Source organism: Bos indicus, chromosome 14 (genome assembly GCF_029378745.1).
Source record: "Bos indicus isolate NIAB-ARS_2022 breed Sahiwal x Tharparkar chromosome 14, NIAB-ARS_B.indTharparkar_mat_pri_1.0, whole genome shotgun sequence".
In the NCBI taxonomy this organism is placed as follows: Eukaryota; Metazoa; Chordata; class Mammalia; order Artiodactyla; family Bovidae; genus Bos; species Bos indicus.
In genome coordinates, this window is record NC_091773.1 from 34,198,145 (window position 1) to 34,224,882 (window position 26,738).

At 40.7% G+C, this 26,738-nt stretch overlaps 1 protein-coding gene across 8 annotated transcripts in view; it reads right to left on the reverse strand.

Annotated features, from left to right (window-relative positions):
* NCOA2 (nuclear receptor coactivator 2) overlaps positions 1 to 26,738 on the reverse strand; it is a 285,118-nt gene that overhangs the window by 19,987 nt on the left and 238,393 nt on the right. For 7 of the 8 annotated variants that reach the window (XM_070802649.1, XM_070802653.1, XM_070802652.1 and 4 more), the window contains 6 exons: positions 25,889 to 26,036; positions 22,564 to 23,833; positions 15,552 to 15,762; positions 12,805 to 13,011; positions 9,790 to 10,005; positions 6,566 to 6,695 (listed from right to left, as the gene is read on the reverse strand). In XM_070802649.1, the coding sequence (XP_070658750.1) occupies positions 6,566 to 6,695; positions 9,790 to 10,005; positions 12,805 to 13,011; positions 15,552 to 15,762; positions 22,564 to 23,833; positions 25,889 to 26,036 (2,182 nt within the window). The remainder of the gene's footprint in view (positions 1 to 6,565; positions 6,696 to 9,789; positions 10,006 to 12,804; positions 13,012 to 15,551; positions 15,763 to 22,563; positions 23,834 to 25,888; positions 26,037 to 26,738) is intronic. The other variant, XM_070802655.1, reaches the window with a different exon arrangement.

A 26,738-nucleotide genomic window follows, 5' to 3' on the forward strand; every position in this document is an offset into this window, starting at 1 on the left:
CCTGGATTGGGAAGATCCCCTGGAGGAGGGAATGGCTACCACTCCAGTATTCTTGCTTTGAGAATCCCCATGGACAGGGGAGCCTGGCGGGCTACGGTCCATGGGGTCGCAGAAGGGGAAGCGACTGAACGACTAAGCACAGCACCCTCATTCTTAAGTGATGATAGATTCACATAGGGATAACAGGCCATGTTTCCTAAAGCTAGTTCTGTGCCATTTTGGCCTAGAATCCTGAAATGCTGAGGATTTACGCCAATAGTTTCGAACAGTTCTAACCCAGTGCACTTAGAAATAATCTACCCTGAATCTTCATTAGCCCCAGTCATTTGTGAAGAAAATCACCTAGTAAGTATGCCCTTCACTAAACTGTGTGCCTGTAGTCCTTGGCTCTCCGAGCTCGCATCCCATGACCTGAGAGGTACCATAAGAGGCCTTGCCGCCAGGGCCTCAGTTCTCAGGGAGACGTCAAGCACCCAAATAGACTGGACCCTTCCTGTTTCCACATGCTCCCAGAATTAAGTTTCTAAACACAACTGTGATCAGATTACTCTACACTTAGGGAGTGGGAGGAAGGAGCAGATCAGAACACTGGCAACAAGGAGGAGAAAAACCACAGCACTGCATGTCACGGAAGCAAAGAGCAGAGGAAATTCCCCAGAGAGGAATGACCAACATTCAGATGTGGTACATTTTATGAAAAAAGAGCTCAAGTCAGCCGACAGTGGATGCTATTTACCACCTTCTCTTAGGCCTGAGACCTCATTCCCCAAAGATGCTAGTTAATATTTTCTTTCTCGAGCTTTACTGCATAATTTTCAACTTCTGTTTCTTCACAAGCTTTAAATCCCCACACAGCCAGAGCCCCCACCCCAGATCTCTACTATGAACTCGGGTCCCGTTTAAGTGGAGTGAGGCTGCAGGAGCTCTGTGGGAAGGCAGGTGCCCTGTATGCATCTGCCGGCGTCAGCTGGAAGAGGAGACCCTGTCCGGTATCGTGGGAGACAACTCCACTCCAGGGAGGGCACATCCCAATACAGAGAAAAAAAAAAGTACTGGAAACGTTCATTGGCATCTAAGTGATTTCCTACATAATAACCTATTTTTTGGTCTCATGATTTCCTTTTCTTTTTCTAATTAAAAAAGTTAAGCTAATGCATGACCTAGATTCCTACTTTGGTCAAAGCCCTCTTCAACTTGAGCTGGGGCCTTGGGGATACCTGCTTACAGTCTCTAATCCTCCTGATACGATGTTGCCAGGTTCCTGTTCCCATTACTGAGCGGACTCACAAAATCCCAGGCCCTGGGACAGGGTGCTGGTGGTGGTAGACACACACACTTCAGTAAAGCCTAACCTGTCCCAGTATAGCGTAGAGCCTATGGCTTCCCTGTGGGTCCCAGCTGCCCTGGGCAGCCGGCCTTTTCCTAGAAGATGCTGTATACCCGCCATAATGCCAAGACTTCCCATTCCATGTTCCCCACCCCCTCCTGCATCTGTGATCCTTCCCCTCCAGGCTCAGCGTTTCTCCTCCAGTCACCCCCGGCCATGCCCACTCTGCTCTCGACTCCAGGCCCACTCACTGCGCTGTGCTGACCTGATGCTGGCATTTACTCACAAACCTCAACTGTGCCTGGTGAGCATCTTCAGTTTCTTTGTTGGCTCGGTATCCGAACTGTGTTAAGTTCAGCAAGTTCCCGTTGGTGAAAATAAAAGGTTCTTGATCTAGCCAAGTTATCATACCTTATGTTCAGAAAAATACAGTCTTATGTTCATAAAAATATATTGCATTGTGGCTTGGTATCATAAATTTGGGCATACCATGAGTTACAACACTTCTTTGAGAAACATAATACGTTTGGCTTATAGAAAAAATAGTGATCTGGACCTTCAATTCCTCCTTTATAAATGACTGCCAATATGATGGCAGAAAATTTTTTCTTACATTTTGGGCAATTATAAATACAGTTACAATCTAGATGGTGGCTGACAAATATAGTATTAAGACAAGGATGAAATTCAGAGGAATAAATGGAAGAACACACAGAAGCCCCAGGTTGGCAAAGCAGTAAGGAATGAACTGGCAGAAGACAGGTCCATTGTTAATAAAAATCTTTCTTTTTTAAAAAAATTAAAAAAAAATTTATATTCTATTTGAGTATAGCCTATTAATGACGTTGTAATAATTTCAGGTGGACAGCAAAGAGACTCAGCCATACATATATATGTATTCATATCCTTCAAACCCCCCTCCCATCTAGGATGCCACATAACATTGAGCAGAGTTCCCTGTGTAGGTACTTGTTGGTTATCCATTTTAAATATATACATGTCCATCCCAAACTCCCTAACTATCCTTCCCCCCCAACAACCATAAGTTTGTTCTCTAAGTCTGTGAGTCTCTTTCTGTTTTGTAAATAAATTTATTTGTATCATGTCTTTTTAGATTCCACATGTAAGGGATACCATATGATAAAACCTTATTTATTGAAATCTATACTTTTATTTATTTATAGACTACCAGGACATTAAAGATGGTGATAAGGGGAAAAAGACAAATTCTGAGCTATTGTTTGAGAAATTGGAACATTACCATCAGTTTTTACTTGTATTTTCAAAATTTTGCAAAAAAGTAGCAGCTACTATATGATAAGAAATTAATGGTCAACCAAGAAAACTTTACTTTAAGGAACATTACAAACAAAAGAACACCAAATTACCTCAGAAATTCTGAACTTAATGTGAAAGAAAGTCTTTCATGAAAGGCAGCTACTGTTCACTTTTACATACATCCAACAGAAATTATAAAAAAATCATCTATACATTTGGGGCTATATTTTAAATATCTCTTTTACCTACCAGATGAATAAAAGGAAAAAAAAAAAAAAAAAACCACCACAATGAAATGACAGCCAATGGAAATAAAATTATAAATAAATGAGGATGTGAATATGTTAGAAATTTAAGGGTTAAACTACTCTCTTTTTGAAATGTGTATATATAACTAACGCTGGGCTCATGAAACATGAAAAAACCTACTTCTAAATAGGTAGGCAGGAAAAATATTAAATATTAATGGTGATATTAATGTTTACAAAGGGGATTAAAAAAATCACTGCTTTTCTTTTATTTAAAAAGAGAGACGTGGTTAGAACCCTTGTTGTCCATCATCTCTGGATTTCTTTGACAATAAGACTACCATAAATTTGGTCATAAATTTCTTCTAATTGAATTATTTAAAATAAAAGAAGAGGAGTTAAGTGGCTAGAAAAGCTGAAATACCTTTAAAAATAGTAAAAATGTTCGGTTCTGTCCACAGAGTTCTTATATAAAGAAAACTGACAGTAATACCAACAACATGAGAACAGGGTCAGAGCAGAGCCACAGAAATGCCCCGGCACGCCGAGCAGCCGACTCTCACTGGCTTCAGCATATACTCTGCATTTCTCCTCTTTTGTTTTTTAGTTGTTGCTGTTGTTTGGCCTCTCTCTGTGGCTTGTGGGACCTTAGTTCCTTGACCAGGGATTGAACCCATGCCCCCCTGCCATGGAAACGCAGAGTCCTAACCACTTGACTGCCAGGAAGTCCCCATTTTTGTTTTAACAGAACCCTCCTCGACTTGGGCAACAGTGAAAATCCTAACTTTGGGCCTAGTTTTCCCCTAGAAACTAATCTTAGATATTTCATCCAAAACGTTTTCTACTGTGTGCAAGTTTCCATGGACATGGGTATGTTTTTAACAAACCAAATAAACATATTTAGAAAATGCACACACTCACTGACACCATGAAATCAGACTTAAAGAGCTGGAAGGACCCTGAGAAAGTACCACCTCTAAGGATGACTACAGTGGTTATTTATATGATGCTCTATTCCCAAGCAAACCCAGTGATGCAGGCCACACACCGCCCCTGGTACCCAGTCCAGTGAGAGCCACTCTGACTGTGGCTCTTCTGATGTTCTCCCCTGCGAAGTACAGTGGAGGAGCAGCGGTGCTAGCATCACTTGGGGCTTGTCAGAGACGTAGAATCCTGGACTCCACTCAGAACTGCCGTCCAATGAGACCCCGCAAGTGGTGCACAGGCACCGGGGGTCTGAACACACTAGTTTCTCCTACTAAGTGAATGGAATACAGCTGGTGAGCACCTTCTCTTATCTCCCTAAACAGCTGTTAAGCAGTTGCCCTGGTCTTTTCTTTCAGTGAAATAACTAGTCCCCAGCTTTTTCTCACCCAGCCTATTGTTAAGCTCATATTCACCTTATGCTATTTAATTTTTTTTTTTAAAACTTCACTGAGTGCCCTGAATCCTGCATCATTCTCTTAAGATACAGAAGGAAAACAGGCTCCACAACACAATTCTGAGCTACACAAAAGCATTTCATCTCAGGGTAGGAGTCATTTTAAAACCTGTTTGTTTGTTTTTTTAAAAACAAGAAGCTCTGGAAATATTCTACCCTTATGAAATTTTAGAAACTCTGCTTTTATTATTAGTGAATTTGATAAAAGTACTTTATAATTTTAGATTTGAACAACCTCCAAAGGACAAAATAGTTCAGTCTGTAGCGAGGTCCTCGCTAGCCTCCAACCTGAACTCTTCACATGAGAGCCTCAAGACCAAATTCCTCCAGTTGTTTCCTAATGTTTACTTCCCAGAACACACTGCCTGCATCCTTTATGTTCCCATGCTGACTCGGGCTCAGTACGTGAATTATCTCCCTTCCTCGGGGCTCTGTGCCCACACAACTGGCTGAGCAGCACCATGATACAGGCCTCAGGGTCGCCTGCGAGCCACCTGCTTCCAGTGCTTTGCTAACCCTGAGATTAGCACATAACACAACTGTGATGTTGTCTTTCCAGGGAATAATGGAACAACCACCTTCGAGCTGAAACTTGAGCCACACCTAAGCCCCCGGGGACAGGTGGATTTTATCCTCAAGAGTCGGGGCTCGCTGGGCCACAGCCACGAGAAAGAGCTGATGGTGTGTGTGTCGGGGGGCTGGGCTGCTCTGAGCAGACTGGTGAGCAGAACCCTCACCCCTGCAGAGACCAACGCAAACTCTCTCCTAAGAAAAAGTATCCTCAGTTTTAACCCCAGTGTTTCATTGACCAAGAGTAACTAGAACTCCCAGTGAAAGACTGCCATAATACTCAGGGAATGGGCCACCAGAAGCAAGAGTCAGTCACTGATTTACACCTGCAAGGAATCCAGATACTGGAACTCCCAAATCAAGAAATGCAGAAACAAAGGATGAACGTCATGTTTAAAGACATAAAGGTGGAGTCAAAAATAAGCAAACCACAAGAGACCATGAAAAATAATAAGGCAAATAGAACTTTTAGGAATGAAGAATGTAACTGGATCAAACATAGCTATAGAGATAATTAATGAAATATACATATGAATAAATTATCCTCAATGTAGTACAGAGAGACAAGGAGATTGAAAATGGAAGATGGATAAAGAAATAAGGAGGGTATGAGTTTTAAAAAAATCTAATGTAGAAAGTTAACGTGTCTTGCCAGAATCCCAGAAAGAATAAAGGAAATGGAGGTGTGGCAGTATAGAGAGATAATGCCTAAATTTCTAGAACTGATGAGACACACAAATTGACAGATTTAAAAAACAAGCACAAGATATACCAAACACTAAGCAGTATAAATAAATCAATTCACACCTAGACACACTACAATAAAACTACAGTATAGCAGTTACAGAAATATTTCAAAAGCAATTAGAAAAGATTGCCTACACAGAAACAAAAATGATGAGACTAATAATCAGAATCAAAAAACAATCAAATTTGATCATATATACCACTTTCTTTTTCAAAAAACTTCAACAGCTTAAAGAAAAAAGGCCAAATTCTTCAGAGTTTGCAATTTAAGACCCTCTATAAATCTGTTCCTTTATTAATCTACTCTTCCAGTTAAATCTTCTGATACTGTTTTTTAATGTGGTAAAGTATATGAAGCATAAAACTAGACGATTCTGTTACCCTAAACATATTGTGTGGTTTCTGTAACCTCTAAGCCTCTGATTATACTGCTTTTGCCAGATGAACTGGCTTCCTGCCATCTCTGCCCACTGAAATGATACCTTTCTTCTACATTTTTTAAAATCTCTTGGTCACACTGCGTGGCATGTGGGATCTTAGTTCCCTGACCAGGGACTGAACTTGTGCCCTCTGCATCGGAAGTATGGAGTCTTAACCACTGGACACCCAGGGAAATCCCAGTGATACCACTTCTCATCAACTCTGAAGTTTTCCCCAATCACCCCAATTGAATGATCACCCCATTTATAGTACATGCTAGCTCATATTAGTTATTAGTCTACATATTTTATTTTCCAACTAAACTGCAGCATCTTTGAAGGCAGATGCTCAGTTAAACTGATTTTTGGATTCCCCTCCCTCCCTTACCTCCTGCACTCCCAGACCAGTAAGTGATATAGTTTGAATACATGAAAACGGGTCAGGCACCAAGTGTTTAAAAGGATAAGATTAACTTCTGGCCTAGGGCTCAGATAACTCGTGAACTCTGCTCTCTGGGACCTCCCGAGTGCTCACCTGTTCTGGCTGGCAAACGGTGCCTGGTCTATTGGCAGAATGCTCTCAGGCCAGGGGGCGGTCTGATTTGGAGGTGCTTGTTGTTGGCTATACTGAGGTCCCCCCATGTTCATCTCCAGTTCAGATGGCCCTGAAAAGGGAGAAGAAAACAACCCCTGAATCTTATAACTTGTAATCAGCGAAGTGTCTGTTTCAGCTATGGAATAGAAAGAGAAATACCTGGCTGATAGAAAAGACAGAAATAATAATAATTAGGTGGAAATAATAAGATAGAATTTTTGTTCTGAAATAGAACAAAAGGGCAATAAATATCAAGGCTGATCACCCACTTTGAGACTCTAGATGAGCAGTTCCAAACTCCTTGTACTTAGGAATTTTTATGCTAAGTCACTTCAGTTGTGTCCGACTCTGTGCAACCCCATGGACTGTAGCCTGCCAGGCTCCTCTGTCCATGGGATTCTCCAGGCAAGATTACTGGAGTGGGTTGCCATGGCCTTCTCCAAGGAGTCTTTATATTCTTATTAATGTACAGGCTTTTGTGTAAGTGGGATGTATCTTACTGCTGTTTACTGTATTGAAAATTAAAACTGGAAAATAGAAAAAAATGATTCTTAATTCATTTAAAAATCATCATAATAAATCCACTATGCTATAAACAAGACTTTTCTTCCAGTGGTATTGAGATATAATTGACACACAGCATTATGTGAGGTTAAGGTGTACAGCACTATGATTTGACTTACATACATCATGAAATAATGATCACATTAAATTTAGTGAACATCCATCATCTCAAATAGCTACAAATGAAAAAAAAGAAAAAAATTCTTTTCCTTGTGATGAGAACTGTCAAGAGGATTTACTCTAACAACTTTCATATATAACATACAGCAGTGTTAGCTACATTGATCATGTTATACATTACGTCCCTAGAAATTATCTTATAATAGAAATCTGTGCCTTTAAACCACCTCCAACCAGCTTGCCTTTCCCTGCCCTCCCCTCCCCTCTGGTAATCACAAATCTGACCTATTTTTCTATGAGTTGTTTGTTTGCAACACAGATAAGATTTTTTTTTTAAGCCAACTCTATTGTGCGTCCATGAGAGAATAATAATATCTTTATATTATTATGAGAATAGTTTTGGCCTTCCAGATCCCCTAAAAGGGCATCAAGGTCCTGGACATAATTTTGCGAAGTGCTTGTAAGACAGGTGTAGAAAGGGGGCTCAGACAACTCAGACATGCTCTTTCTTAGGAATTCTTTGTAGAGGTTTAAAGCTAATGCACGATATGAACTCTTTAATGATTATATTATCACTGTCTGTGGACCTGTCTTCCATTACAATAGATACTTTTCTGTTGAGTTCACAGCTTTTATGAGTTTATTAAAAATCAGAGCAATTCAGCTACACCATGAAGCTCACAGAGCCATTTTTCAAGCTCAAAACCTATCTGTCATTCATGAAGAAAGACTGAGGATAAATGAAATTTCTGGACAGAAAGGATTTACTATGATGATTTTTAAATGAATGAATTAAGTATTTTAGAAATTTCCCAGTGTATTTCTGCATGGAAATCTGGCCATTTTTAGTATTTTTCATGCATGTCTCAAATTATGTGAATTTACACTTGTGAATCGTGCATTATTAATTGGAAGTACACTTTCCATAGAAAGGCAACATGAATGTCATCTCAGAAACAATAAGCCAAAATGTGCTGAGCAATTAAACAACTAGAAAAGAAAATCGATGCCAGGGCGGGATGACCATTCTGCATAATTATGTCAAAACCATCCTGGCATCTTTCTGGTAATGACTTAGCGTTTACTCATCCTGCTCTGGGCTTCCCCAGTTGCTCAGTGGTAAAAAAACTTGCCTGCCAATAATGCAAGAGATCCAGGTTCCACCCCTGAGTCGGGAAGATCCCCTGGAGGAGGAAATGGCAACCCATTCCAGTATGCTTGCCTGGGAAATCCCATGGATGAGAAGCCTGGCGGGCTACAGTCCATGGGGTGGCAAAGAGTTGGACACAACTTAGTGACTAAATAATAACAACATCCTGCACTATCTAAGTATATGAAAAAGTATATAAACATCACCTTATCTGAATTATGGTAACAGACAAGTGGAAGGTTAGTATGTCAATATTAAGAAACAAGAATGAGCTACATTAAGTTTTTTTAAAAAATAATCGTTTATTGAGATATAATTGACATACTATATACTTAGCTCACTTAAACTGTTATGATTCAGTGTCTATTAGTGTAGTTGCAGAGCTGTACAACCATCACAATGATCAATTTTAGGATGTTTTCATCCTCCCACCCCCAAAAAACCTCATAATGTAATCAGGAGTAACTCTCCATTCTCCCCACAAAGCCCCAGCCCTAGGAATCCACTAATCTTACTTTATCTACAGATTTGCCTGTTTTGGACATTTCATATAAATGGTATCAAACAATGTGTCTGATCATTAATTTTAATAACATGTGAACTGTATCCAAACAACTCTAGTGATCCTTATATGTTCTGAGTTGCTCTGTAAGACCCTGCTCTTTCAGTGAAGACCTGGGAGAGTCTTGTGTAACAGTCTAGGGTAAAATGTGCTGTGCTTAGTCGTGTCTGACTCTTTGTGACCCCATGGACTATAGCCCGCCAGGCTCCTCTGTCCGTGGGATTTTCTAGGCAAGAATACTGGAGTGGACTGCCATTTCCTTCTCAAGGGGATCTTCCTGACCCAGGGATTGAACTCGCTTCTCTTACATCTCCTGCATTGGCAGTGCATTCTTTACCACCGTGCCCACCTAGTCTAGGGTAGTGCCCAGAAATCTGCATTTTAAGGTCCTGATGACCATGCAGAGTTAGGGACATTGCTGTACCATTGAAATGCTTCTTTAAAATATCATCTATATGATATTTCTAGTGTTACAGTGTAATCCATTCCCTGTAAAAGTTGAAATTGGATAGTTTCAAGCAAAAATGAAACATCATAAAGGTAGTGAGTTATCTTATTTTACTGGAAATCCTGCAATTCTATGACCTGTGCAGAGATCTTCAGCAAAATCCCACATTTGATAGCTTGACACAGGGTGGTGGGGGGCAGTGGTGGGGCGGGGGGTATTCCCTAAACCGCAAATGACAAGCCTGACAGAACTTAAGGAGCTGTTCCTCTCTCCTAAGAATGCATCAAACTGAAAAGCAAAGAGTACAGGAACCACCTTACCCATATTCATGACCTGAGGTTGAAGCATCTGTCTTTGGCCAGGCTGGCTGTTGGGTCTCATGGGGATGCTGGCTGTTGGGTTCCGAATCATACCTCCTTGGATCGGCCGGTTCATGGCATTGCTGGTAGCAGCACAGGTGACCCTCACGGCAGGACTCTGGGGCGCCCACTCCCCAGACGGCATGGTGGGCCGGGCAGCATTGCTGCCAATCATGCCTACAGGCAAGGCAGAGAAGACAGAGATGTGGTGACCGGAAACATAGTCAACATGCAGGAACACTAGACGCTCTTACTCTACACGAGACAGACAGTTGTTCCTAATACACAGTTAACCCGACAGCTCACGCCCTCGCCGGGCCAGATGTGGGCCTTGGGTAAGAAACACAAGCTGGCAATTACTATGAAGTTTTTCACAACACAGACTTGCCACTCTTTACAGTTCGGAAAAGCTGTTACAGTTGTTCCCATATGTACTTAAGAGACAGGTGCTGTGGCGTGTGGAGAACCCCAACTTCCTTCCTCAGGAAGTGAATCACATTAGCTGATATACACGTCAATGCTTTACTTTCCAAATGGGAGGTGAGGCCAAGAGAAAACAAGGTAAAAACTGATAATCAATATTCTAATTCTAAACCCAAATCACAGAGAATATCCCGTGAAGCCTTGGCCAGACTTTAAATTCTCAAATCCCTTTCTGAGCATTACAATTTGTTAAGCTTCAAAGCTGAATGAGACAGCCTTGGAAGCCGGGGGAATGAGAGCATCTTTCCACTCTGGTTCTTTGTGGTCACGGCAAGGAAGCGCCGGCTGCCTCGGTGTGCCTGGACCACCTCGTTGCTGGTGATGTAGATCTAGACTGGGTAGGGACAGATATGTAAAAATCCTCTTACGCTTGAGATAGTAACAGCTGCGCAACCACACACACCAGTGAGAAGAGCACACACTGCTGGCAGATCACGTGCTTGCTCTCTCTGGCCCCAGGATGCTGGCGATGGCCAGACACGGGCTAAAACTTGGTATCCTAAAGGGGAAGAACCCCAAGTGAGGACCCTTCGTTCTGAAGTGTTTAATAAAGGATGTGCAACAGTTCTGCTTTCAAAGATGTGACTTGCATTGACTTTAATTATGATAATAACTAAAAACAGGGTATATTTCAGAAATGGGGAGAGCATGTATTGTGGGTGGTTTTTCACTGGTGAAATGAGAATGTACCTCATCAGGACAATGAAGAGTTAAGTGTAATTAGACTGAACAAGTTAGGACAGTATTATATTAGTACATATTTTAAAAACCATTTGAAGACTAGACTTGAATGATATAAAGATATGGGAGAAAAGACATTTTCTTTTTCAAAAAATCTATTATCTAATCAATATAACAAGATTATATAAAGTCTAGAAAGCAGAAGGGAAAATAATCCATAATTTGAAATATTAATGTAATTATAACCAGGGTAGTCTCTTTCATGTTTTCTTCTTTTTTTTAAAGCAAAGCACAGACACTGCTTGATCTTTATAGTCTGGATGCCAGGCATCTCCAGGCTGCCTAGATTTGAATATAGGTATGTCTCCAAATTCCTAATGTTTCTCCAAGAACCCAGATGTTGCATTTCACTGATAAGGAGCCACCTTTAATAAACTATTGGCTCCTTTTCTCTGACAGAATTTCATGTGAGTCAACATTTTACTTATATAAATCAATACTTTATCTTAAAAATAATATAAGATCAATATGGCATTGTTTCTGCAAATAAATAATTAGTGATGTAGTCAGTGTCTGGCACATCTAGTAGGCACCCAGTAAATATCTGTTGAATGAATAAACTATTTTAATACAACATAGCTCACATTTCCCATGTGAACTGCTTACCAACAACAGAAAGTTAAAAGAAAAAAAAAAACCCATCTTTTTTCTTTCAACTGAACTCTTATTTTTACTTATCTGAATGGAAATGTGATTACAGGGATGACACACTAAGCTAAAAAAACTGCCAAGAATTAAAACCTATGAATATAAGTTCTTTTTGTAACATGTTTCTTTCAATGCCTTTGTCTCCAGTTATAAACGGTGAGCAGGACTTCATTAGAAAGCTCAGCATCCTAAGGGTGCGGGATACCCAGAGGGTACAGGACATGGTGGTTATAGCCATCAATGCTGCTGCAGTGATTCCTAGCCTGAACTGGAAGGAGGTTTGGGAGTATGGCAGCTGCTATGGGGATGACTACCACTTAGGAATATGCGTGGGAAACTTGGCAGACACCTTAAGCCACAGCAGGTCAAGGGTCAAACCAGATCACAGGCAACCTTATACATTTTAAAAAATGGAATTCTGGGATCAGCTACTATTAGGTTAACCACACTACCACTTAAAATTCATTTTCTTAATTAATATTTTTCAGAATGAGAACTGCTATTGTTACAAGTATAAAAGGTTGGTGGAATTTTATACTTTCATTCTGAAATTCATGAAACACAAATCATCAATTAATAGGGAGTTTTGGGGTTATCCTGAGTTGGAAAGATCTTCTAGAGAAGGGAATAGCTACCCTCTCCAGTATTCTTGTCTGGAGAATTCCATAGACAGAGGAGCCTGGAAGGCTATAGCCCATGGGTTCGCAAAGAGTCGGACACGACTGAGCGATTAACACTAACACACTTTTGGGGTTGTCAGCAGATTATCACAAAAAGCTAGCAAATTCTTCTACATAAAGCACTACAAGGTCTAAAATAGTAACTGGAATAGTAGTGAAATAAGTTTTTACTGTAGGATTAGCGAGCAACTAGAACCCTTGTAAAAACAATGATCACAGCATAAAAAGGTCAGCCTACTGGGAGGCTTTCCAATTCTTCATATACCACGCTCACAGTGAAAATCTGCAGAATTTTCTTACATTCAAATGTGTTTCTAGCATAAAAAATTTCACACGAAAAATTCTACTACTTGGATGTGGAGGAATACATCATTAAGTTGAATAACCCACCAATAAAAAGTTGACAGCCCATTTGAGCCCTTACCTGTGCTACTGTTCCCTAAATTTCCTTGGTTTCCTATCATCCCTTGATTACCCATCATTCCTGGCTGAGGTATCACTGGGTAGGGACTACTGTTTCTGATTGGTGGGAAAGGTCCAGCGCCCGTTGGGCTTTGCAATGTGATGTCAAGTGGGAAATTCTGGTTTGGCAATAACCTGCCCAGTTGCCCTGGTCGTGGGTTATTAAAAGCTAGGGAGAAAACAAATGAAAATTGAAGGTTAATAGAGGATAATGGAAAATAGTAACAGAAGCAGTGTTCAGGGGAAATGTCGGTTGTAAAATCACAAAGGTATGCATGTCTGGGACCAGCTGCTTACATAAAGACAAATTCATAGACAAAAAGAACATGGGTGTCCAAACACAGACTTGCAATCTAATCAACACGTCTCTAATTTACTTCTTGACAACCTCACAGAGCAATAAAGCAAAGGAAAAAAAAAGGAGAACATGTTTATTATTTATTGTATATTTTTCTCCCCAATATCAACTTCTAATATTCAACTGTATTTGCTAAGTAAACTACAAATATATTTTTCATATATTATTTGAATTTAGAAATACTGTTTTGTCACAGCTGTGAAGCCATAAATATCTCCAAATGCACCAAACTTGGACACATGTGGTTTGGACTGAGACTGTCATATTTTAACTGGATTTTCCTAGGAAGAGAATTAGGCTAAAAATGTCTACTCTCATTGAAAGTTAGAAGTCTTTAAGTGTGAACTCTGGTACCGAAAGTCAGTATTAAAGCTCTCAGGCCCTGTCAAATCTTCTAAAGGCCTGTTAAATCTTCTAAATACATATTCTTTAAATTCCAGATTTATTTATATTTGAAATGGATTCTATGATTAGTTTATAAGAGTTTATTGTGTAGTAAGCACTACATCAACGCACTATACTATCACACAGACAACCAGTTATTTGCTAAGTGTTTTTACAAAAACAAAGATATTGTAGATTGCAATTCATAGAGCAAATATATAAAATAATATCAAGCAGTTTATTTTCTTTGAATTATATAAACAGTATGAAACAGAACATTTAAAACATACTAACGTCCTTAACAATCAGTAAGAGAAATAAACTATTTAGAAGAATTATCATTTGGAATGAAAATTATGGATATACTTAATCTGACTTTCTCAGGTTTAGCTACCTGGATGCTATTCAATAGTCTGAACAACACCAGGAGGTACAGAAAGGGGAGAACCCATGAGTTTCCACACAGCCCTTCAGTAACTCCTCTGGGTCTTAAGCATAGGCTTGGTAGAGTGTTTCTTATTCATGTCTCAACTCTCTGACTTTGTGATCTCTCATGGGCCATAAGCAACCTTCCATTCCCAAACAAACTGGCAGGTCTAACACATAACCAGCATAAACTCTGTTTTGTTTTACCCTTTTCAGGAAGACCAGGAATCACTTTAAGAAAAGATCTACTAATCAAATATACATTGTAATTTGGTTGATGGTTGCCATTTCTGCTTTGAGAACAGATGCTAAGCTTTGTGGAGAAGGCAATGGCAACCCACTCCAGTACTCTTGCCTGAAGAATCCCAAGGACGGAGGAGCCTGGTAGGCTGCAGTCCATGGGGTCGCGGAGAGTCAGACATGACTGAGCAACTTCACTTTCACTTTTCACTTTCATGCATTGGAGAAGGAAATGGCAACCCACTCCAGTGTTCTTGCCTGGAGAATCCCAGGGATGGCGGAGCCTGGTGGGCTGCCGTCTATGGGGTTGCACAGAGTTGGTCACGACTGAAGCAACTTAGCAGCAGCTGCAGCTAAGCTTTGGGTCAAACTGTATTTGAAGAGGGAAAAATCATTATGTTCATCATCCGAGCACTAAAGAGGTTCTCTGTCTGTCTATAAGATATATCCCTCGTTCAGGAAAGATATTTCCTTCTCCTAAAAGCAACTGGATAACTTTAGGGAATTATAAAGTTTGTAAACCAAGTAAGTGTTCACACACTTCACTAAGTGAAGAAAGACTTCATCTTAAACCTACAAAAACATAAAATAAAAGGGAATTCCCTGGTGGCCTGGTGTTTAGGAAAGGGGCTTTCACTGCTATGGCCAGGATTCAACCTCTGGTTGGGAAACTGAGATCCTGCAAGCTGTGAAGGATGGAAAAAAAGAAAAAGCGATACAGACTGTATCTTATAAAATAGTCTAAGGTCTTCTAGCTTTATATCACACAAGTTAAGATGCATTTAGAAATCATTTCTATGATAAATTTCCATGTAAAACTGATATTTATATGAGGATTCCAAAGAGATAGGACAAGATATTTTTAATGTGTATAGCCCTTTCATGTATAAAGATTTACAATTCTGGTTAAGAAATTTTTATGAGTGAGTGTATTATTCCTAAAAACATAACTTTCTAAGTGTTTAGTCATGTATTAAAACACATAAAATCTATTTTAAACTCCATTTCTGAAGGCAGTAACCGACATGAAGCGAAGTATGACAATCATCCAAAGAACTTTTATCTACGCAGGCCAGTCTCACTCTGTGCTGACTCTATCAACCACAAGCGCCTGCAGAAAGGCCACGTTGACTAGAATCCACTCTGACTACTGTTTTGAAGGGCTGGGACAGTAGATGGTGCTATTTGACCATAGAAACTGTGAAGTGACTAAGCTGTTTGCATCAGATTTCAGTAATCCCTGTTTCTGATGGTGATTACATGGGAATTTCTTGGCATAACCGTCAACACCCCATACTCACTGCTCTGTGGGATTCGCATTGCTGTTTTCTGGGCTCCGACAGGTGTCACGGGACTGCTTTCAGCCGTGAGTTGCATGAGGTCATTGATGATGGCTTGCTTGTCAACTGATCCAGCAGGGGCGCCTGGCCGCGTGTCCGGGAAAAGCTGCGGTAATTGACTATTCTGCAAATCATCCAAAATCTCCTCCAAGTTGTCCAGCTCACTGCCAGGCTGCAGTTAACAAACAGAAGAGTTTATCCAGTCCTACACTAAGAGTGGGCGCCGCAGGCCCATGCGCAATTGCAGCCTAAAGGGTACAAGGAACCAGAGCCAAATGAGATGCGGACACATGCGAACCTTGGGCCTCACTGTTTATTGATCATCTTTAACAACAACAACAAAAAAATTAAACTGACAAAGGACAAATAATTTAATCTCCTGCCCCTTAATTTCCTCCTTGGTAAAAAGAGAAGACTGAATTAGAAAGAAAGCTCTCTTTCAGCACTGGGATTCAATGGCAATTTATAAATTCCCCTTTATTTTATGCTAATAATTCAATTAATCATGAGTATGAGTATTTCTAATTAACCACGTGTGTACTAGGATTTACAGTCTAGGCCCAGGTTTAGTGGTTAACTCGCTTGAAGAAATAACAACAACAAAAAACGGGTGGAAAGTATGATCCAAGTTTACACGAAATCAGTATTTAGTAAATGGTCATTTCCCTTTAGAACTTTGTTTTTCTTTCCTTTTTCTTTTTTTTTTTTTAAGAGCAAGAGGTAAAATGCACAATGAGCTTGAAGTAGCCCTGAACCGCTCAGCCCCGTCTTTTCCATTTGAGTGGTGTTATTTTTTTTTTTACTGCTTACACTTTCAGTTTCAAATGACACTGGTTTTCTCAGTCCTCATCAGCTTAGGGGACAAATGCAGGGAGGCAGGAGGTCATTTCCAATCACTGCATCTATTAATTTGACTTTACAGAAGCTACAAACATGTTTCTTATGACTTTTCCCTTTCCTGAAATAATTTCAATTATCAACATTAAAATAATATGGTATGCAGCACCCCTATTTCACAGCTAGTGCTTTTCTTCCCGAGACCTCAACTGAATTTATGTTCTTTCAAGTAGAACCTATCTGGGTGCCAAGTATTTAAAATCCGATGGTGCCAACCATGCAAGAAAATGGCTAAGTTAAACCCCAAGATTATTTCCTAGTGGAGAGAGTGGTAAGAATGATTTTCCTGATGTGTAGGTGGAAAAACACAAGTTAGGTAACTTCCCCAAAGTCACTGATGGACTTTCAATCCTTGACCATGACTAACCCTTTTGTCTAACACTAGCAATTCAAATGATATAATTTACTTAAAGCGGAATGGCTTATAGTTTTATTCTACACACGAGAAGCTGGACTAAGTTTTTTGCAATTTATGGCAAATGTAATATCTATCTAGGAAGTCTTTTTACTGGACACAATTTCTCAAGTAAGAAAGGATACAATGAAGTGATATTTTATTGGACTCTTTGTTTCAGAGTCAACTAGCTTAGCAAGAACTTGGTGATCCATTTTCCAGGAAATTTCTAATGTACTGTTAGAGCAATTATAAGACCATTTTCTAGTTAGTTTGGCCATCTGTTTCTTACAAAAGAGGCAGGGATCAAATTTGGGAGAGCTCCATCTTAGGTAAGGGTTAGGTTCTAAAGTTAGAATGCTATAGTATGGGCAGACACAGACAAAGTGATCCTCAGAGCTGCTCAGGAAGGAAGCGTACTGTATGTCCCCCACCCACGGGCAACACGGCCAGCGAGTGACAGCGCACACTGCCTCTCTGGCTTTACTCCGAACTGCTGAAGTCCACGAGGGAACCATTCTGCGCTGGAAAAGCCTGTAGCTGCATTTTCACACCGTCGGCGCTTCAAGGGAACCAAAACCAAACCAAACCAAACCAAACCAAAACAGAGTCAAGTCTGTTGAATGGTGGGCAAAACTGCTCACACAACTTAAGCATTTAATAGATACCTATTCTTTTTTTTCCTGAATCTGTATGGACAATTCTGTGAAAGTTAAATGTATGTGTAAAGTGACTCTGTTGGAAAGCCATCTTTATCATGTTTTGCTGAACATGTAAGGTACAAACAGGAGTACAGTATCAACATCTAACGCCCTCTGAGGACAGTGCCCGGAACACGGCAATGGACACTCAGCCAACACGGTTCCCTCAGCCATTTAAACCTGTAATTAAAAAACTTCCCAGAATCAACTCAATTTTCTCACAAAGTTCCTATAATTTCTCAGAAAAAAAGTTTTATAAAAATTGACAAATATCCTTATAGTTGGTCTTGAAAATAGCTATGGACGTAAGAAAGAGGTTCTAATAAACTGAAGTTTATTAGAGAGTTTCCCTACTACAGTCTGATCTGTGTGGAGTATTTTAAAATTGTGGGTGGCGCAGTGAGAGGGTGGGTCATTAGAAGTAATAAGTAATTTCTTGAGAAATCTTTGCAGATGCCTTGAATGAGAAACACTCAATACAGATTTATACAAATGATGATAAAAATACAGTATATTAATTTCCTCAATGAATGCCCTTATATTTGCTCCCAATCCCAGATGTGTGTAAAAGAAAGCTTTTACAATACTGATTGATAGTCTGGATCTAGACTCCTACCTTTCTCTTTTACCTTTACTCTTTTCACTCAGATAAAATGACACTTAAAACCATCTTGAATAGAAAAATAACTATCATAGTTTCAAAGAGTTCTAATGACAGGACTTGTGGTTTTTCATTGTGATTTACTCTTGGGTTTAATATATATAATGAGTTGAAAATAAGGCTAAAATTAATCTCTTTCTCCACACACACACACATTAAAATACATTTGGATGGTTTCAACCAAGTTTTTGGTTCTTTATTTCAAATAATCTGCTAATTTTTATTCAGCTCACCATTAGAAAAATGCATTATGAAAATTTCCCTACTAGAGTTAATATTGCTTTGCCTATGTTTATTTCTTCTCTATTTTTGGAGTACACATTTAAATTAATCTGTTTTAAATTTACTTCAAGAAATTTTCTTCTTCAAGGAGAGTATCTATATGCCTTGGGCTGCCTAGCAATAAACTTTGACATCTATAGGCATTTTCTTCTGCAGTCATGGAAGTTCTAGAAGGGGTAGATTTGATCACGCTAAGTTTCTGATCAAACATTTCTTCCCTCAAGTTTTTGTAAGCTTTAATTCTCATCAAAAGTTCTTCTAGTTCCTTTCTTAGGCATGATTTCTTCACAAGACAAAAAGATTAATGCCTTCCTTTAAAACGCTTTGCCAAGATACTTCAAAGTTTTGCTTAGGCATCTCTTCGAACGCTCAAATTAGCCACATCAATTTGAAGAGCTGGTTTAAACTATTTCAGGCAGAAAATGAGTCAGAAAGATTTTTGTAAAAGTTCTACAAAATGAAAATTGGACTTGATTTCTGTAATTTTTCATTTTCCTGGTTTTATGAATTTTTCATGTGTCAAATCAATTTGTTCCCTGAAGGAAATAGAAAGAACATATGTATTTTAATGACGTGTATTCAAATAAACTACAAAACAATGTTTCAAAAAATTTTTTAAAAACTAGTAATTTTACGTTTGCCTAAGAGAAAATTGCTTTAAAAAATGGTAACACAGTTCTACCATGTTTGGAGGGAAATTTTCAGGCCACTACCAGTTTAAAACATGGTTTGCTCTTCTAATGGAGCCAAATAGCAAGAAGAAATTCTCTACAGACTATTTCTAAACCCTCATCATAAGTGGCCCAGAAGCATTAAGAAAGCCTAAGAGTACCATTTAGTTAGTATCCTTTACACATGCTCCCTTGTGTAAATAAGTATATAACTTAAGTCAGTGAACATATTGGAAATTTCTCTGTCATTGTTTCCTGTTGGTTATGAAACACTGTAGAAACAAACGTTGTTTAAATACTCTACCCAGTGAAGAATGCTATTTTCAGTATAACAGCGCCATTGAAGTACTTCCTGCCCTTAATAAGTTAGTGATAGGTTAAACACACACTCGATAATAGTTCTTTTCTGAGTCAAAATAACAAGAAAGTTAACTGTGCAGTTCAGGCTCGCTAGCAGTTTATCTTACTAAATAAAAATGTGTTGTGTTCCCTTGAAATGAAAGAAAAGTCTTAGATAAAATGTGCCTAGAAGTCAACGGGAGATAGAATCAATCTGTATTTGGGAAAAGTGAAGGAGGGAGGGGAGTGAAAGAATCCCTGTTTCTTTTTTTTCCCTTAAAGTCAGTCATTCTAACTTTGATCTAAATTTAGGTAATGCATACTTCCTGTGGTAACCTTTCTTTTCAAGCTGCAACGTTTTTGATGTTAAAATTGCTCTGAAGCAGTATTTTTGGGGTGGAGTTTTAAATGGGAATGGATAGAAGGTAAAACCAGGAACTGGGTTTCATTAAGAAAAAAATACTGTGTGTACGTCTGTGTGTATGCCTGTATGTGTCCATTCAAAATGACAGATTTGTGCAGATAATACTCTGTGCTTTAAATTCCCAAAGTGAGACAGTTTTGATTTTAAAAACGTTCTTATAAATACCAATTAGAAACTGCAAGTGACTCAAGGACTTAAAAAAACCTTCTCCTTTGTTAGTTTCTTGTATGAAGCTAATGTAATCACATAGCTAAATATAAAAATGCCAAACAGCGCCCCCCTTTCCATACCCTTTAAGTCCCTAGGGCCTCAGTCTAGGGATAGAAATAAACTGTTCCGGGAGGGAGGGACCAACCACTTAGCCACTAAGCCAAGGTGGACCTCGTGAGTCACCATCTTGCCCTCTAGCGTGTGTCAAGAAGCCTGAGTGACAGTATCTGTGCCTGCCACTCTGAACTGCCACTAGCCCTGTGTATTCTAATCTAGTAAACCTCAAAAGATTAAAACGTCTGCAGCTGTCAGTGTGGTTTTACACGACACTGTATTCAAGATATGGTTATTAAGTTTCTGCTGAGTCCCCATGTAATGATCTCACAGCATCACAGAGTAGCCGGTGTTGAGAGCTCTGCACCAACAGCTAAGTTTAAGGATTCATCACCAAAGGTGTTTATACCATGACGCTGTTTCCCTCCTGAATGGCACAAAGCCCTCACAGAATGGTGGTAGTGGGCCAGACATCAGAGTGGAAGATGGACAGAAAGCTTGTGCTCAGGACGCAGAAGGAGCCCGGCTGTCAGAGGATGTGTGGCCCCAGCCCCGTGCCGGGGCCCATCAGGCCTCTCCACCCTAGCGCCGCCCCCAGGCTCAGCCTCCACCTAGGAGGTCCCCGGGTGGTCAGGGGTGCTAACCTCTCCTCTTCCCGTGCACACCTGAAACAGCGACACCTAAAGTGTCCACTTGCAAAACAAGTTCCAAGGCCAAGTCAGTGAACCACTTTAAGTCAAGAGGTTCGGGCAGCTTCTTCACTTCGCACCCACCACGACTGAAGGCAGTGCTCCTGACATCGTGAACCCAGCCAGTTGCTGATTCCCCAGAAAGCCCCTTATGCCCAGCCATTATTGTCAGTAATGGCTCATTTTTTTAACATAAACAAAAATATTAGACTGTTGGCGTTTTCCCTGTGATGTCACTACCTCAGCATGTCATCAAGGATGACTTCGAATATTATTTTAGCTATCCTGGATTTTTTTTTTTTCAGGGAATTCATTTTTCAAGTAAGAACAACAGATAGCACCACCTATTATTTCAGTTTTGCACTTATGTTTGATATTTGGTGGCTCAATTATACCAAGACCCAGGCCAATTCTACCTCTCCTCTCCTCTTTATTTCCCCTTAAATAAGTTTTTACTGATGGCCTAAGAAATTCTTCAGCATCAAGCATAAGTCCTGGCTGAGAATAAAGAGAGGCAGAATGACTTTCATTAAGTTTGAAAACCAGCCAGACTCTGATCTTAAAAAGAGAGAAAGGTAAGTAAGAAATCATTTACTAAAGTCTACTCTGACCCAACCCACTTTCGAGGAAGTGATTGTTTCCAAGTGAGATGTCTTCTGATACCAGGGGTTGGTAAAGCCCAGCTGCCCTGTGTGTGAAAAGCTACCTGTTTCTGTATGGCCCATGAGCTAAGAAGGGATTGACAGTTATTAATAATTGAAAAAAACTTCAAAAGAAGAATATCTTGTGACACATGAAAATTGTGTAAAATTCAAGCATCAGTGCCTGTCGATAAAGTTCGACTGAAACACAGCAGGCTTACTTGTTCCCCTAGCATCTAGGATTGCTTTTGTAGCCCTCCGGTGGCAGAGCTGAACAGCTGTGTTACAGAGTGTGTGGCAAGAAATATTACCATTTGGCCCTTCACAAAATAAAAGTCAGCATCTGCTCTATTCTCTGCCAGCAAAGGTCCCTATAGTCAAAGCTATGGGTTTTCCAGTAGTCACGTATAGATGTGAGAGGTGGGCCATAAAGAGGGACCACCAAAGAATTGATGCTTTTGAATTATGGTGCTGGAGAACTCTTGAAGAGTCTCTTGGACTGCAGGGAGATCAAACCAGTCAATCCTAAGGGAAATCAACCCCAGATATTAACTGGAAGGACTGATGCTGAAGCTCAAGCTCCAAGACTTTGGCCACCTGATGGGAAGAGCTGACTCACTGGAAAGACTCTGATGCTGGGAAAGACTGAGGACAGGAGGAGAAGGGGGCAGAAGAGGATGAGATGGTTGGATGGCATCATGACTCAATGGACATGAGTTTGAGCAAACTCTGCGAGATAGTGAAGGACAGGGAAGCCTGGCGTGCTGCAGTCCGTGGGGTCTCAAGCACTGGACATGACTTTTAGCGACTGAACAACGACTCCATTCTTTGTTAGGCAAGAGTGTTTGGAACTCACGACCTCAGTGAGAATTACCTCTGTCTCAAAGCAAGAACCACCAAGGAGGAGGCTTATTTTCATCAGGTCCCCTGAGGCCTCAGCAGGCCCCTTGTGGAGAAATCCTTGATGGCTATGAATTAGTACCCTTGGGAGAACACTCAACAAACCTTACCTGGTCACTGGGCTCGAAGCTCATCTCCTCCTTCTCAGTTTTCAAAGCTATTAATTTCGTGTTGCTGGCAGGGTCCGTCTTACTGTCCAGTCGCTCAAGTTTGGGGGTGATTTCTGGTAAACCGATATCTTTAGTATCGTCTTTATCGAGCAGATAGCGAAGTAGTGCATTCTCTTTCTTCTTGGGGCTCACTGGCTCCTGCTTGATGGTCGCCTCGGACCCAGGAGCTGTGCTGCTGGCCTCCTGGCTCAGCTCCTTGCCCGTGGCTTCTGCTGTCAGCTTTGCCAAGTCCACAGGGGAGCTGCTGTCCTGCAGGAGTCTGTGCAAAATCTTATGCTTCTCCTTGAGCGAAGTCCCATGCGTCGACCCGGGGCCGGGCAAGCTGCCTGTGGAGTCCTTGTTGGTGTCTGACAGAGAGCTGGGCAGCGGCGAGGGCTCTATCTGGTCGGATTTGGTGGTCAGCAGCTGCAGGAGTTTGGTCTGCCCCTTGTTGTCGAGGAGTCGGCTCTGCCCGTCGGGTCTCTCATTGCTCCCAGCTGGAGGCAGGCCAGCCTCGCTGGGATCCTTCTGCTCCCCAGGGTGGCAGCTGCTCTCCGCTGGCCCAGCTGGCCCTTCTGGAGGCTCCCCGTAAAGTCCAAAACAGTCTTTGGAGTCTAAGCTCCCCATCTTGCTGAGCTGGGGGGGATTCATATTCACTGGGGAGTTTTGCAGATTGCCCATTTTGAGGTCTGGGGAGGCCAACGATGACCCCAACGAGACCCCGTGCCCCTCGCTGAGGGCCTGCAGCGCGTTGAGGGAACTGTTGGTGTAGCTATGGCTATTTCCTGTGCTGCTGCAAACTCCCACGGGGGAATGCAAGCTTCCTGCGGGGGAGAACTGACTGGGAGGGATTCGAGGGCTTCCGGCCACCCCGGGGCTCATGCGATGCCTTGGCGAGAGCATGGAGCTGGGCTGTCCCGGATTCAGGCCTGGGCTGCTTTGTGAGGGGCTGTTCATTTTGAGTGCATAGTTACTACCCTGAGGAGTGGTTGCTTGCATGCTGGACACGTGGTTCATTCCCCCGGAACCACCGAACCTGCCCATGGGCATGCCCATCTGTTCTTTTGGGCCGTTCATGGGGAAGTTTATATTGCTACTGAGGGTCATATCCTGACCAGGGTTCCCACTGCACATGGCCGGGTGGGCAGGGCTGCTAGAGCTAATTGGATTCAGTGGCTTCCCCATCGCTTGTCCAGTCAGATCCGGATTCATTACACATACATTCTGCTCTCTGTAAGATGAGGAAAGACATATAAGATGAAAGGGAAGATACTGAGCAAGTTGTTATTAATTTTCAAAGATGAGATTGCTTCATTTCTTTAAAAGAACGGATGACATGGAAGGAAAAGAAAGATAATACTTTGATGAAACCATCTGCAATTATGGGCAAGATTGAACATGCAGCATTTAGGACCAAGAGGGATGTTTTCCAGTCCATTCATTAAGACGTCTGTGGTTTTACAGAGGGAGTTTGTGTTTAAATTTGACTACTACCATGTTGACATCGTATTTGCTAGACAAGACATTAGCAGGGTTCCAGTTACATACTATACCTTGCTCATTAACCGGTATGTTATCATGAATAACTGGGAGCTTGTACTGTCTGAAAGAAATGACCCAAGCAAGCATAGCTGTCTTCAATTATTTGCCAGAGATTACAATTCCTAACAAGAGACCCATCTGTGAGCCTGGAGCTTGATGTGGGCTACTTGGCTCAAGATGAATAGTAAACCTTAAGAGGAAAAAAAAAACCCGCCACAACTATTCGAAACTCTCCAAGTTTTCGAGCCAACAAAGTTACCCAAAGTGTTGGGAATTCGGTTACCTGTCTAACAAGTCCCCTGCCTGGGTTCCCCTAGAAGGCCAAGTGAGCGCCTCTCAGACCATATGCGAGGAGCTGCAGATCACCCTTACTCTGGGATCTTAGTCCCTAACTCGCAGGCCACCCCACTCCACTCCTGCACTCAGGGCAGCTTTCCCCACTCCACTCCTGCACTCAGGGCAGCTTTCTAAGCTGGACAATTTTCCAAGCCCTGTGAGCTTTAATTTACAGCTTGGCAGTCACTCGTGAGTTACCAAATGCATTCACAAATCCAAACAAAACAGGTTTCACAAATTATCAAACATCAGCTTTCAGTTAGGGGGGAGCAATCTGGCCCATCTGTAATCACTTTCAGATTGTTTTGAGGTCGGATTTATTAAGAGTTGGCAAACAGGGCCGCTTGATTTTAATTTCTAAATAACAAAATACATAATTGAGAAGTGTAATAAAAGGGAACTCTAGAGCAACTTTATATCTGCTGATAGTAACTCATAAAGTTTTATACAGCACACACATAAATATTTACATAACTTGAAATGCAATCATTTCCCTAAATTTGTGCTCTAAAACAAGATGGTTTATGATATTTACTTTAAAAATCAACATTCAATTTTCCTCACTTTTATTTTTTGGGGAAATGTTTACTACCTTTCAATTTAAAGTCTAATGCAAAAGGTTAATTTAAAGCTGAGAATAACAATCTAAAATACTCCTTTATAAGTATATGTATATTTGAAAGTTTCAAATCTAAACACATGGGAGCAGAAGTCATTCTGAATTCCTGCCCAGGATGTGTCACTGCTGGGAAGTGATCTATTTTCCTCCTCTGATGTGACAGGCAGTCAGTAAGTGTGAGCTTGTGTCCTTCTAGTTAGGTTTTAAAATTCTCTAGTATTGGGAATTCCCTGGTGGTCCAGTCGTTAGGCCTCCCAAGTATTCACTGGTGAGGGCCTAGGTTCAATCCCTGGTCAGGGAACTAAGATCCCACAAGCTGCATGGCTCGGCCAAGAAAATTAAATAAATAAATAAATAAAATAAAATGTATTAGTCTTAAGGCCAAAGTTCAAAGTGCAGCCTTAATTTGAATTTCAGTGTCAGAAGTTGTCTTCTTTTAGCCAACAGTTTACTTTTCTCTTTCTTTTTTTGTTGATGTGAACCATTTTAAAAGTCTTTATTGGATTTGCTACAACATTATTTCCGCTTCCGTTTTGGTTTTTCAGCCATGAGGCATGGGGGATCTTAGTTTCCTAAACAGGGACTGAACTATCCCTACCCCTTGCACTGGAAGTCTTAAACCACTGGACCACCAGGGAAGTCCCAATAACAAATCAATTTATATTTACATGACTGGGGTTGGTCAACAGAAATGTCTACCCAAGCAGACAAGCTCTGGGATAAAATCTGCTTTCAGAACTTGGCCTCCTGAGCTGGGCGGGGGAGATGGTGTGTCAGAACGAGGCTTACCTGTGCAGCACATGCAAAGATATCACGAGCTGAGGTTCGTTAGTAGTCTGAGATCGGATGAGCTTGCTCTTCGTTTGCGCGGCCACAAGGGTGCCGTCAGACAAGGAAAAACGGTAGATCTGACTGAATGCCAATCCCTGTCTCAGCACTGCAGGCGAGCAAGGAAGCAGAATGCATGGTTAGAAACAAAACTGGGGGCGGGGGTGGGACCAGACATGATAACAGTAATCAACTTGGTTAAGTTTAATATCTTCCTCCCAGCAGGCTGAAGAGAGTTGTAAGTAATACTTTATGACAGAACATTATCCATTATCCATTTTTAAAAGCATATTTATTTTCCTCTCAAGATGCCAATAATTTCAGTACACTGGGATTTCTTCCCTCGAAATGAAGTTTTGATTCCCCAACCATATTCTTTTAAAAATCTTCAGTATCATGGTGAGATAGAGTATAAACAATTTATTAGCTCAAAAAAAGTTTTGCAATGATTTGTCTGAAACGTTAGGAAGTAATATGGTGTTATAAACAGGATTACCTCTAAAGGGTACAATGTGCCTTTAATTTCTCTTTAATACAATAGTAAATATTATGTAAAACTTATGACACTGAATATAGCCTCTGAATATTCATCTTGAAGTTACAAACTATTTAATCCATTATATCATAGTACCATTCTCCAATTTTGTTTCTCAGTGTGTAAGACATATTATTTCTGTGGTCAGGGCAACAGGAAGTAAAACATAAACAACCACAGGGATCTTTTCAGAGAAAAAAGAAGGCTAAATAGAAAACGGAAATAATAAAAGCACAACTCTGAGTGACACGGAATTGGTTTAACATCTGGATAATG